This window comes from Bos indicus, chromosome 24, assembly GCF_029378745.1.
Source record: "Bos indicus isolate NIAB-ARS_2022 breed Sahiwal x Tharparkar chromosome 24, NIAB-ARS_B.indTharparkar_mat_pri_1.0, whole genome shotgun sequence".
Taxonomy (NCBI): domain Eukaryota; kingdom Metazoa; phylum Chordata; class Mammalia; order Artiodactyla; family Bovidae; genus Bos; species Bos indicus.
In genome coordinates this window covers 54,645,060-54,658,707 of record NC_091783.1, presented here as the reverse complement: position 1 = coordinate 54,658,707, position 13,648 = coordinate 54,645,060, and the positions used below count along the sequence as shown (strand labels likewise).

General features: G+C 39.7%; 1 protein-coding gene across 4 annotated transcripts in view; it reads left to right on the top strand.

Annotated features, from left to right (window-relative positions):
• Positions 1-13,648, top strand: part of CCDC68 (coiled-coil domain containing 68) — a 58,141-nt gene that overhangs the window by 13,915 nt on the left and 30,578 nt on the right. The window contains exons 2-7 of one of the 4 annotated variants that reach the window (XM_019986941.2): positions 1,604-1,699; positions 5,968-6,092; positions 7,621-7,707; positions 9,545-9,685; positions 10,908-11,033; positions 12,791-12,919. In XM_019986941.2, coding sequence (XP_019842500.2) covers positions 5,976-6,092; positions 7,621-7,707; positions 9,545-9,685; positions 10,908-11,033; positions 12,791-12,919 — 600 coding nt within the window. In that variant the 5' untranslated portion in view covers positions 1,604-1,699; positions 5,968-5,975. Of the gene's footprint in view, positions 1-1,603; positions 1,700-5,963; positions 6,093-7,620; positions 7,708-9,544; positions 9,686-10,907; positions 11,034-12,790; positions 12,920-13,648 lie in introns of all 4 variants that reach the window. The other 3 variants (XM_019986940.2, XM_019986942.2, XM_070779101.1) reach the window with 3 other exon arrangements.

Genomic DNA, 13,648 nt, shown 5'->3' with positions numbered 1-13,648 from the left:
GACACACACATACGTATACCTATTCTTTTCAGACTCTTTTCCAGACCACCATCAGATGTTGAGTACAGCCCCTGCGCCACACATAGGTCTTTGTTTATCTTTTTATACATAGTAGAGTGTATTCATGAGAAGCGAGGTTGCTCAGTTGTGTTGCAACTCTTTGCGATCCCATGAACCGTATAGCCTAGCAGGCACCTCCATCCATGGAATTTTCCAGGCACGAGGTCTGGAGTGGGTTGCCATTTCCTTCTCCAGGGGCTCTTCCCGACCTGGGATTGAACCCAGGTCTCCCGCGTTGCAGGCAGACGCTTTACCCTCTGAGCCACGAGCAATGCCCCAGTAGTGTGTATGCTAATCCCAAACTCCGAATTTATCTACCACCTCCCATCCCCACAACTGTCTCTTTTGGTAACCAGAGGTTTGTTTTCTGTGTCTATGAGTCATTTCTATTTCGTGTGTGCTGTGCAAAGTCATAAATAAGTTCATTCGTGAAGCAGAATTTTTTTGATATTAAGAATAAAAGGCAGGTAAGAGAATATATTTTAGGATATATAATGAGAGGCTTGATGTGATTTTCAAATTATAAAAGACAGAATGCAGTGAGGTTCATTCTAAAGAGTGACTAATTCCTATGATGTAATGTCCCTTATCACTTGGTAATGTTCACAGTGTATAACCACTGAAAAGAAAAGAGAAGGGAAATCACCAAAATGGGAGGGTAGAACAAGGGAGACTGAACTGAAGAAAAACAGCAACGAAAAACTCAGACCGAGGCTTTGTCTGCCTCTATTTGCCTCCTTCTTTTGCTCCCATCTGCTGCCATTCTTTACCCCATGGGAGCGCAAACACTTCCCCGTAAAGGACCAAATAGATAGTCAGGATCTTAGACAGTGTTTGCCATGTATTTTCTGCCTCGAATCTACTCAGCAGAGCTGTTATGGTGCAAAAGCAGCGTAACGACACATAAGTGCTTGGCCATAGTTATTTTAGACTACAGCTTCATTTGTGGACACTAAATTTGAACTTCATATAATTTTCTGTGTCATGAAATGTTATTTTTCTTTTGAATTTTTTTGGAATCATTAAAAGATGTAAGGACCATTCATAGACTGTCCTAACAGGTGGGAAGAAGGCAGCCTGGGATCCTGGCCGTGAATGGATAACCACCACGCCAGCCTGACCACTCCTCTCTCATTTCCAGACACATTGTTTATTGTCTCTATGGGCATTTCTTTTACTTCCACCATTAAAATGTTGTTTTAGGCTAAGAACTTAATCCCGGAAGAGACTTCAGAGGACCAAATAACAGACGTAGTTCTGCTCAGATTCTGGAAATAAAAAGCAGACTTTGCAGAGCTGCTACAGCCAAATCAAGTTCCCCTGAAACAAATAGAAGCCACAGTGGCTGTCTAAGAGGATTTAACATAAAATGGAAAATTCTTGGCATACTCTGTTAATTTCATTGAAGATTAAAGGATAAATGCAGGACTTTGAATCATCCACAGAAGCTATTTAGTTCTAAATTGATGCTAGCAAATATTAAAATTCTATGTGGGTTTTAACAGCATGGGTCATTGCTAAATTTTAATTTTTTTCTCACCAGGGAATCTGGCCTTAATGTGATAGAAAGACTCTTGATCTTGGTGTCCAAAAGACAAAGGTTTGAATTTCAGCTGTGTTAGTTTTACTGTGATCTTGGGTAAGTTAATATCACCTGTAAGAATCTTAATTTCTTTATTAGTAATATGAAATTAATAATACTACTTCACTGGCCTTTTATCTCATTTTTTTAGCTCTTTACTATTAATTATGAAAATTTCAAGTAGGAGCACAATGGTAGAGAACTATAGAAATCCCACTGTACAATTCATTGCATTTTTAATCAAACTTCTTTCATCTTTATCTCACCCCATTTTTCCCTCCCTTTAAATACTAGAGTAAAATATTCTCTTTAAAATTCCAAGTGTAATATTATTTCACCTTCAAGTATTTCAGTATGTATGACCAACAGATAAGATCTTTTAAAGGAATATCATAATTCCAGTATCACACCTAAAATGACAAGAATTGCAAATAATGCTTTGCAAAAATTGCATTAATTCTTTAACAGCATCTGTTATCCAGTCAGTGTTAAAATTCCCCTAGTGTTTTTTAAAAAAATGTCTATATAACTGGTTTATTTTAATCAGGAGTCAAAGAAGACCTGGGGTTTCACAGGTGGCTCTGTGGTAAAGAGTTCACCTGCCAATGCAGGAGACGCCAAATTCGTGGCTTGGATCCCTGGGTTGGAAAGATTCCTTGGAGTAGAAATGACAACTTACTCCAGTATTCCTGCCTGGGAAATTCCCTGGACAGGGGAGCCTGGCAGGCTGAAGTCCATGGGGTCACAAAGAGTTGAACACAACTGAGTAACTGAGCACGCACGCACTCACACAAAGATTCATGTATTGGATCTAGTCATATGTTTCTTAAAATGCAAAATTTATGAAAATTTCTCTTCTCATCTTTCTTCATATAATTATTTTGTGGAAGGAATAATAATATGTCTTATAGAATTTTATGTGATCTGGATTTGGCTGTTGGCAACCTTCACCCTTGTAGTCACTGAACGGTCTCTTCTTTTTCAGATATTTCCCACTGGTAGATAGAGGACTTGACACCTCACAGGTGGTGCTTCTACTTGTGATTGTAGCACATCTAGAGAGCACAATGTCTGGCTGTCTCTTTTCCACTTTTCTGTTACAGTTGATTAGTGGAGTCCCTGGGGTTGATGCATTCTTCATCAACCTCTTGCCTAGTGTTTTTAGCACAGGTTGATGACTGTTGCTTAGCATCTATCACTTCATAACGGGTTGCAAAAAGTAGGTTTTCTAATTCTGTTAGTCCTTTTGGATTTATTGGTAGGAATTCTTTAGCACAATTTTCAGAATCAACTATATCTGGCCATGGAACAACAGACTGGTTCCAAATAGGAAAAGGAGCACGTCAAGGCTGTATATTGTCACCCTGCTTAACTAACGTCTTTGCAGAGTACATCATGAGAAACGCTGAGCTGGAAGAAGCACAAGCTGGAATCAAGATTGCCGGGAGAAATATCAAGAACCTCAGATATGCAGATGACACCACCCTCATGGCAGAAAGTGAAGAGGAACTCAAAAGCCTCTTGATGAAAGTGAAAGAGGAGAGTGAAAAAGTTGGCTTAAAGCTCAACATTCAGAAAACGAAGATCATGGCATCTGGTCCCATTACTTCATGGGAAATAGATGGGGAAACAGTGGAAACAGTGTCAGACTTTATTTTTGGGGGCTCCAAAATCACAGCAGATGGTGACTGCAGCCATGAAATTAAAAGACGCTTACTCCTTGGAAGGAAAGTTATGACCAACCTAGATAACATATTCAAAAGCAGAGACATTACTTTGCCAACAAAGGTCCGTCTAGTTAAGTTTATGGTTTTTTCAGTGGCCATGTATGGATGTGAGAGTTGGACTGTGAAGAAAGCTGAGTGCCGAAGAATTGATGCTTTTGAAGTGTGGTGTTGGAGAAGACTCTTGAGAGTCCCTTGGACTGCAAGGAGATTCAACCAGTCCATTCTAAAGGAGATCAGTCCTGGGTGTTCTTTGGAAGGACTGATGCTAAAGTTGAAACTCCAGTACTTTGGCCACCTCATGTGAAGAGTTGACTCATTGGAAAAGACTCTGATGCTGGGAGGGATTGGGGGCAGGAGGAGAAGGGGATGACAGAGGATGAGATGGCATCACCGACTCAATGGATGTGAGTTTGAGTGAACTCCGGAAGTTGGTGATGGACAGGGAGGCCTGGCATGCTGCAATTCATGGGGTCACAAAGAGTCGGACACGACTGAGTGACTGAACTGGACTGATATGGTTACCAAGAGATACAGGGTAAATTCGTATCATAAAGGCAAAATAAATGTCTGTTTGCATTCCCTCTTGCTCTCTTTTCTGGGATACTTTTTAGTATAATGGTGGCCTGTCTCTGGTGAGTTTGAGGATTGTTGGTCATAGTGGTGGTTTTTCTTTTGTTAACAAAATTTCAAGAATTAAAAAATTTTTGATATGTTTTACTCAGTCACAGTCATTCCTCTTCAGATTGGCTCTTTGTGTCTTATGCAAGTAGTAGGTGATCACTTTTCCACTTTCTGATATGACAAGATGTCTCAGTCTCACCTTCTGCACTTCTTGCCTCAGGTCTAAATCAGTCAAGAAGCCCTGGTTACATTTTTTTATTCATAGAAAATGGTGTACTAATAACACAATCTGAGCACTGGGAGTGTTAATTGCTTCTCTTTCTAAATTTTCAGTGGATAGACTTAGAATATACATTTTTAAATGAAGATAAATATTTTATACTCATGGTTTCAGTTTGGATTATAAGATTTTTACAGAACATTCTTGGTTCTAATTTAGAATTTTTTTTTTAATGATAAAAATCTTGGCTCTTAAGACATTAAGACAGTGACTTCTTCATTCTACATTTTCTGTCATGTGGGTGACTCACATGCATGCACACACACACATATAATAGTTTCAAAATAGCAATAGCAATGTTTCCACTAACAGTGTTATTAATGAGTACAGTTTAAGATTGCTTTGTGATTCTTTTTGTTCTTAGGACATAGCACACCTGGAAAAATCAGTCCCAGGATTCTCAGGTGACTCAGTGGTAAAGAATCCACGTGCCAATGCAAGAGACTCCAGAGACTCGGGTTCGATCCCTGGGTCGGGAAGATCCCCTGGAGTAGGAAATGGCAACCCACTTCAGTATTCTTCCCTGGGAAATGCCATGGACAGAGGAGGCTGGTGGGCTATAGTCCATGGGGTTGCAAAGAGTTGGACATGACTGTATGAGCATATGTGTGTGATTTCAAATAGTTCATGTGGATATGCCACCGATTTGGTAGGCAAATGTATTCGTTTCTTGTTTTTTATTTTGGAAGATATCTTTCCTTTTAATTCAGTTATATTTTGTAATTAGGTAAAATAATTACACTGTTCAGGGTCAAAACTATAAATCACAGATTTTCTCCTTCCATCCTTCTTGCCTTTCTTAGAGAGATTATGATGCAATGTATCCTTTTGTGCCCCATGCTTTTTCATTGAATAAATATATCCTAGAGAAGATGTAGGTAGTTCATTTAATCAGTTCTCTTTTTGTGGGCACCTGCACTTTTCTTGATATTTTCTTATTACAAATAGTTCTTTGGTAAATGGCCTTTACAGGCTTTTGAGAGTTAAATAAAATGTAGAATATTAAAGGTCTCTGTGACGTGTAAAATGATATACTTAAAAGTTTGTAAGTTATACATGTCCTGTGTTCTCAATCGTGTCCGACTCTGGGACCCCATGGACTGTAGCCAGTCAGGTTCCTCTGTCCATAGGGTTTCCCAGGCAAGAATACTGGAGTGGGTTGTCATTTCTTTCTTCAGGGCAACTGCCCTGGCCCAGGGATGGAATCCAGGTCTGTTGCGTCTCCTGCGTTGGCAGGTGGATTCTTTACCACTAGTGTCATCTGGGAAGCCCTTATTGTAAGTTATATATATGTGTGTGTGCATTTTTATATACATATGATTTTATCTCATTTTAGCTCCATAGACATTTATTAAGCACTTACAATGTGCTAGAATATGAAAATGAATAAGGCATAGTCTCTACTCTTGAGGTGTTATAGTCTAATTAATATGGAATAAGAAGAAAAATTCCATATTTTTCCATTTCAGTTTAATTTTTAAATTTCTAATCAATGATTGTTTCAACTGGTGGTGTTTTAATATTAAGTTAATTCCTGGATCTTAGATACATGCAGATTTCAATAATTTATAATATTTTCTAGTATTACTATATTCGATTACAGTGCCAGTACAGAACTCCGTTCAGTTTACAACCACAAAATTATAACATCAAAGGAATTAGTTTTGTCCCACTGATTTATGTTTTCCTAAAGCTAGATGTCACGATGACAACAGTAACGGGGACCGCGACAGTGCCCCAGGGGGGGAAGACGGAAGATGATTCTGCCATGTACGAGTCCCCATCAGCTCACATTACTGAAGAGACCGAATACGTGAGAAAGGTATGTGGGCGCTGGAAATCACGTTAGCTCACTATGAGTTTTTACAGTAAAGTCTGCTACAAATGAGCGGGCTTTGTTTCTCCCTCCCTAGAATATGTGAGGAGGAACAAACCTAGTTTGGCAAAGGACAGCCTTGATAGCTGACATGCAGACACGGGTGCATTTCTCTTGAGTGTGTAACCGTTTCTCTTGAGGGTATGAGCCTCTGTTCTTCACTTGGAATAAAGCTGAGTTAAGGACAGGGGGGATTTGAAACACCTGTCGGCATTTAGTTTGTCCCCTACTGTTCACCCCTGCCTCCTCCTGGGATTTTTGTCCTTGTGGTTGTTGGTTTGTTTGGGCTGCTCTGGGTCTCCGTTGCTGTGCGTGGACTTTCTCTGGATGCGGGACGCGCGGGCGCTACTCTCCACTGTGCTGTGCGGGCTTCTTGTGTTGGCTTCTTTGGTTGCGGAGCACAGGCCCTGGGGCGCTGGGTCTCCAGTAGTTGCGGGCTCAGTAGTCTGGCCCATGGACTCTAGGGCTCAGGCTCAGTAGTTGTTGAGCATGGACTTAGTTGCTCTGCGGAATGTGGAATCTTCCTGGATCAGGGATCAAAGCTGTGTCCCCTGCATTGGCGGGTGGATTCTTATCCAGTGCACCACCAGGGAAGTCCTATCCTGCGGTTTCATACATTTCTTAGTTCTTTCATCAGCGTGGAGACTTTGTTGCCAGCTAGATGTTTACCTTTCCTGCTGAGTTCCTGTCTTTGCTTACCTAACAAGGAACACCTTCTTAAGCAGTTCAGAGTAACTATCGCCAAGCACTACATGTTGCACATGATTAAAAATGTGAATCTTAACCAGAATCCAGTGATAATGGCTGACAAAAGTATGTATTCTCATAAAATGTGTTTTAGAACAGATGGAAGAATTTGGACATAGCTAGTTTGTAACTTATTCAGGTCAAGTAATTCATCTTTGAGTGTCTTGCAGTTCCATAGATCACCAAGACATGAAGCTTATATTTCATGCATAAATTTGTACGATCTCCTCTGAGTAATCATTCTCTAGTAATTGCTAAATAGTAGTTATTCTCTAGTAATTACTAGATAGTAATTATTTTGTAGTAATTATTGGATAGTAATTATTTTGTAGTAATTACTGAATAATAATTATTTTGTAGTGATTACCAATAGTAATTGTTTTATAGTCATTACCAAATAGCAAATTAGTAGGAAATGACTATATAAAAAAATAGAACTAAATAGTATTAAACACTAATTACTAAATACAATTACTTCGTGGTATAACATTCATTTGGGTTATATTTTAGGTTTGCCTAAGGAACAGTTTTAAAGACAAAAATGCTCATTTTCTGCAATCTAAACAATATTAGTATAAATGTAAGTTAAGTTGATGGCAGTTGTTTAAATATGATATCAGTATATTTGTACTACTTTCAGATAAATTTGGTACCTTGTAACTCGTATTGAAAAAGAAACTTTTGGGGATTAAATGCCTTTGAAAAAAAATTTTTTTTTCCCTTTTAGATTCGAACTACTCTGGAAAAGATCCGAAATCAAATATTTAGAGATGAAGTAAGACATAACAGTGCAAATCACAAACTAGATGCAAAGGTAATGAATTTATCAAATGTACTGCTTTTATTCCTTCAGTGAGTGAACATAAAGCCATATAGATGTCACTTAAGTAACTTTTGATATTATTAAATTATTCTTTGCATGTCAAGTATTAAATCTTTTGTTGTTATCTAATGATGTTAACGAGCATATGTATGAAATATCTAGATGTCATTAGTAGGATTAGACTGGAGTGGCCAGATCTTACTTGAATATTTTAAACTTGACTTACTCATCTAAAGTATATGGGAAGATGTTGGCCCAGTTAGGATAAATGGAAGCAACATGTTACAGTGATAGACAAAGTTATAGACTTGTAGATTCGCCTGGGTCACACCAATTGACACCCAGTTGGAGCCATTAGGCTGAGTGATCAGACAGTCCTTCCCCCATGACCAGCCTTTTATTCATAATTTTAAGCACTCTGCACTTACCCTAGTCTGGGTTATGCCAGGTTAAACCTCACCTGAACCACAGATACTTCATCAATGACAGTGTCATCTGCTCTGTAGAATAGCCGCAGAGAATACTAGAAAGTACCACATGATGATGCATAAACATAGTCTTTATCATCCTTATCTCCCAAACTAACGTGTATTATTATTATTTTCCAATTATTTTCTTAAGTTCTCTAAAACTGGCAAAATGATTAATGTTGTGACTGACAGGAAAGATCAAACATTTAGTTCTGACTATTGCTGAGTTGCTTTGTAGACCTCCAAGTGAAGGTTCTAGTGGATGGTTGGATAGCTGATTCTGGAGTTAAGGGCAGAGGACTGTGCTAGAAGGCTCAGACTATGGGGTTGAGATTTGGAGAGTAAGGATGGTATTTAAAGTTCTGAAACTGGAGGAAATGACCAGACACATGAGTGTGGATAGAAGTGAGAGAAAACCTAAGCACGGAGTCCTGAGGTTTCCAATGTTTAGATACTGAGAAGAAGAAGAGGAATCATCACAGGAGGGGAAGAAGCGAAGCTAGTGAACAAAGAGGAAAGGTGGGAGAGAATGGAGCCATTGAAGATGAGCAAAAAAGGGTTTCCGAAAGCGAGGAGGGACTGTTCTTTCATATGCTGTCTGTGAGTTGAGTAAATTGAGGGCTGGTTATCAACCCCTAGGGCTTCCTAGGTGGTTCAGTGATAAAGAATCCGCCAGCCAATGCAGGAGACCCAAGAGATGCCACTTCAATCCCTGGGTGGGGAAGATCCCCTGGAGGAAGAAATGGAACCCACTCCGGTATCAGCCATTGGCTAGAACAATGGGGAGGTTGTTGGAGCTATTCTCAATAGGAATAGCTTCTTGGGGATGTAGATAAACTGTTTCCAGTGGGTCTGCCTCCGGCATCTCGAACCACAGAAGGTCAGCAAACAACAGAGATACAAAAAAACGAACCAACTGGCTTTGTGGATATCATCTATCTCCTCAAAGGTCTTAATAGTATATGTGAAACTGTAGAGAATGTAAAAGGCATGAAAGATGTACTTCTTCTCTCCTTTCAATATTAGAATCTATGCATATTTGTGCAAATATAGAGGCCAGCTGCTTCATCTAGAATTTCTCATTGATATTTTAGAGTCAAAAGATGTATTTGTTGACCTGAATCTTGATATATGTCATGTGCTGAGCTATGCTCAGCAGTGTCTGACTCTTTGTGACCCCATGGACGGTAGCCCGCCAAACTACTCTGCCCATGGGATTTTCCAAGCAAGAATCCTTTGGGTGGGTTGCCATTTACTACTCCATTGACATAAGTAATACTGAGCGATAATTATTGTTATCAAAGTTAGTAGAGTAAAAGAAAAGTCAGGTGTGTGATTTTCTTGTTTGTTCATTTCAGCGCTGTGGAAACATTCAAAATGGCTCTGACTCTGCAGTGGATTTCTCTGGTGGCAGTTTGGATCCGCTCATGGAAAGGATAAAAGGAAAAGACCTACAGCTCTCAGAAATGAACAAAGAGAATGAAGTGTTGAAAATCAAGGTGTGACCAGTAGGAGGAAATTCTCCTTTTGTACTTTGAGCCTTTGAGCCAATAAGATAGATTCGTGCTTCTGTGAAAGCAGACAGTCATCCACATATATCCATAAATCCACAGTGTGCTCACAAACTTAGTGAAGCAGTTTTACACTTGATAAATTTAATCTCACTGTTTTATTTTGAAGATAATTTTTATTATTAAAATGATTTTAACAAAAGTTCAATGGGTATAGTTTCAAGACGTACAAGATGAGTGAATTCTAGAGATTTACTGTATAATATTGTGCCTATAGTTAATACTGTATTGTACACTTAAAATCTGTTAATGGGGCAAGTCTCATGTTAAGTGTTTTTACTGCAATAAAATTTAAAAATCTTTACATATACAATAATTAAATATTAATAATTGCATATAAATTAGTGCACTCATAGTGAAATGTCTCATTGTTTTGTTTAGCTAATTTATTGTTGGTGCCTTATAGTTTCCTTTTTTTGGCTTATTTTATATACAGTTTTATGGGGCTTCCCAGGTGCTACTGGTAAAGAACCACCTGCCAGTGCAGGAGACATAAGAAACACGGGTTCGATCCCTGGGTCGGGATTCGATCCCCTGAAGGAGGCCATGGCAGTCCACTCTAGTATTCTTGCCTGGAGAATCCCATGGACAGAAGAGCCTGACAGGCTACAGTCCATAGGGTCACAAAGAGTCGGACACCACTGAAGTGACTTAGCACATTTAGCCTTATAGTGATTTAGTAGGTAAATCTTTGTAGCCATCCTTGATTATTTCTTAGGTGAAATCCTTGAAAGATTCATGACACTTTGTCTTTATTGCCCCTAGTACTTCAATCTGTCCAGCTTCTATTTTAGGAAATACATTTTTAGTACTGTCGTGGCCACTGATGATAAAACGCTTGCAAATTCCTGTATAAGCCAATGGGGCACCAGGGAACACTTTACAGGGTGTGGTCTTTAATGCAGGGTGTTGTTCTTAGCTCTTGCTTGGCTGCCCAGTGCTAATCACTTTCATGACAGCCCCAGTAAATAGGGCCTTCTCATTTTGTTTTCTTCTTACCAGGTAACAGCATCTTTGCTCCCAGCCATTGTCTATGAGGGTGCATATGGTTTGGTTACAGACTGTGCTTTTGGTTGCCCATCACACTGCCCTGTCCTTAACCCTGCTTGTTGTACCTGTCAGAGCGTGCACAGTGACCTTTTGTTTCTAGCTCGAAGCCTCCAGAGAAGCAGGAGCAGTGGCTCTGAGAAATGTGGCCCAGAGATTATTGGAAAACTATCAAACACGGTCTGAAGAAGTAAGAAAGAAGCATGAGGACAGGAGGCACCTCCTCCAGGTATTGAGCCAGAGGCTTGCACACTGGTGAACTAACCTCCAAGTTGTCCAAGTCTCCCTTTTAGGGAGGAGTTAGATGTGAAACAGGCAATGGCCACGTGACCAGGCAGGCCCTCTGAAGGCCAGTCTGCCCATCTTCTGCCCTGATCGCCCCCAGCCCTGGTACTTGGTACCTGGATGTTACCAAGCTGCTCTGTTGCCACCGTTGCCCAGAGCCCTGCAGAGCACCGGTGGGAGAGAGGACATGCTACTCAGCCTAGAAATCAGGGATGGCCCCATGACGCTAGCCAGTGGCTTCTCTTCTGGCTCTGCCTTTGACTAACTAGGTGACCCAGTTGAGTCATTCTGTCTCTCTGGACTTGACTCTAAAATGAAAAAGTTGGGGGATTTCCCTGGGGGTCCAGTGGCTAAGACTCTGCACTTCCAATACAAGGGGCCCAGGTTCAGTCCCTGGTCAGGGAACTAGATCCCACGTACTCACATGCAGCTAAGAGTCCACGTGCCACAACTAAAGATCTTGCATGTCACGACTAAGACCTGGCACAGCCAAATTAATTAATTGGTTTAAAAAATAAATATTACAACATTTTTTTTTTAATGATAAAGTTGGGCTTGATAAATAGGTTCAAAATTGTTTTGGTCCTGGAAAGATTCTTCAGAGGAAACAAACAAAAATCATGTATATGTACATATATATTTCATATTAAATTATATTTTATATTTCTATATTTTAATATATGCATATATACATTAAAATCTTATTATATGAATGTCTGTATATCATACACATACACTTTTTATTCATTTGTTTTTAAACCTGAACTATGTATCCTAAGACCAATAAAACTGTATCTGGAAAATGTATTCAGGACTGGGGAAGAGGAGAAGTGTGTGTATGTGTGTTTGTCAAAACTCAAAACAGGAAAGCTCATTCAGGCTTGGGTGGGGCATCTGATCTCTGCCAGCTCCGGCCCTAGGAGGGTCCCTGGGGAGCACGGTAGGAAGCCCACTGCCTAGGTGACACGCCCTCAAGCTTCTGGCTCTGGGGGTGATGGTCACAGACTCGTAGGCATGAGGGTGCAGGTGAAGTACCTAAGTGAACGAGTGAGCAGGGGGATGGAAGTGCCCGTGTCCCTGCAAAAGGGACTCTGCCCAGCCTGAGGTTCCAGGGCAGGAGTGCCCACCTAGTGAGTTCAAGGGAAAGCAGACACTTTTTTTTTTTAATTGAAAAATCTTAAGTCCTATTAAATACAGAAGCAGATGTGTGTGCTCACGTCAGTTGCAAGTCAGTTGAAACACTCCCACGTGTGGCCTAGGGCCTGCCTGCTGAAGACTTATCTCCTGTCTGTTAGTATAACTCCTAGGTTCAGTGGCTCAGTGATAACCCCCTGACACCGTGGAGATAAGTATTCTGTTTTTATGACATTTTCTGAATAAAAATAAAACATTTTTTACTTGAATACATAAGATCTTGGGTTTGTTCCATGTAAATTTTGTTGAGAAAAATTCAAAAGTTTTGCTTTTTTAGAATTACTGTCTTTTCTTTCTGTCCCACTTTCAGAGAGGATGCTTTTTAGTAACAGATATCAACTTCTAGAAATAATATTTATGTATTATTAATTCTCCATTGATTTAGTGTTGCTGTAGTCTATCAGCTTTATTTTAAAGGAAGACTGAATTCACAGAAGTAATTCTAGAGATAATATCTGTATCAGTTTAGTTAAAACAATGGTCTGACAACTGCTTTTCTAACCAAAGGTGGACAAACTTGAAAAAGAACAGAAATTGAAACAACATGTTGAAAATCTGGATCAAATTGCTGAAAAGCTTGAAGAAAAACATAAGCAAATCACAGAGTTGGAGAATCTTGTACAAAGAATGGAAAAGGTAGGTCCTTGGAGAATTAGAGGCACTTTTTCCTGATATAGTTAGCATGAGAATGAATGAAAATAATATGAAAATAGCATTAAGTGAAAGTACTCTTTGTTCATTTCTTGCCTGACACATTTACATGATGTGTGTTGTAGTCACAGAGCTACCTTTTTACAAACACTGCAGTCATATTATCTGTCACTTTTTCCCCCTAGTAAACGTATGGCTGAGAAAGGGGAACTAGGTGAGGCCGTGAATAGAAACAATGGAAAGGATCACAAAGCCCATCTACTGCCGGTCATGGTGCAGCGAATCCCTGCAGTCGTAGCGCTGTGGACTAGTCGATGGAGTGTTTACTTTTGGCCAACCGTGTTCCTTTTAGGTTCATAAAAGCCTATACCTGCCATAGGACAGGCATAGTTCACAAATGAGAAAAGACATTCTGTGGAAATTGTAACTTTCAAAAGAGACAATTTAGGGAAGAATGATAATAGAACAAAAATTATTGAAAGTTTCATGCAGCGCTCCTTTAAGTAGCTGGCCCTCCAAATACACACAAAAAGTGAACACGTACATTTCATTTGGCATGCCTTAGAATTCAGAATGCAGACAAACCAAGGAATATTTTTTAATAGTAAATAGACAGTTGGCATCTTTGAAACTGAGTTGGAGTAGATAATACAGACTTTTTTAACTTCTCGTAAAGATTGCCCGGCGTTGTTGTCATTGCTTTCCAGTCGCGAC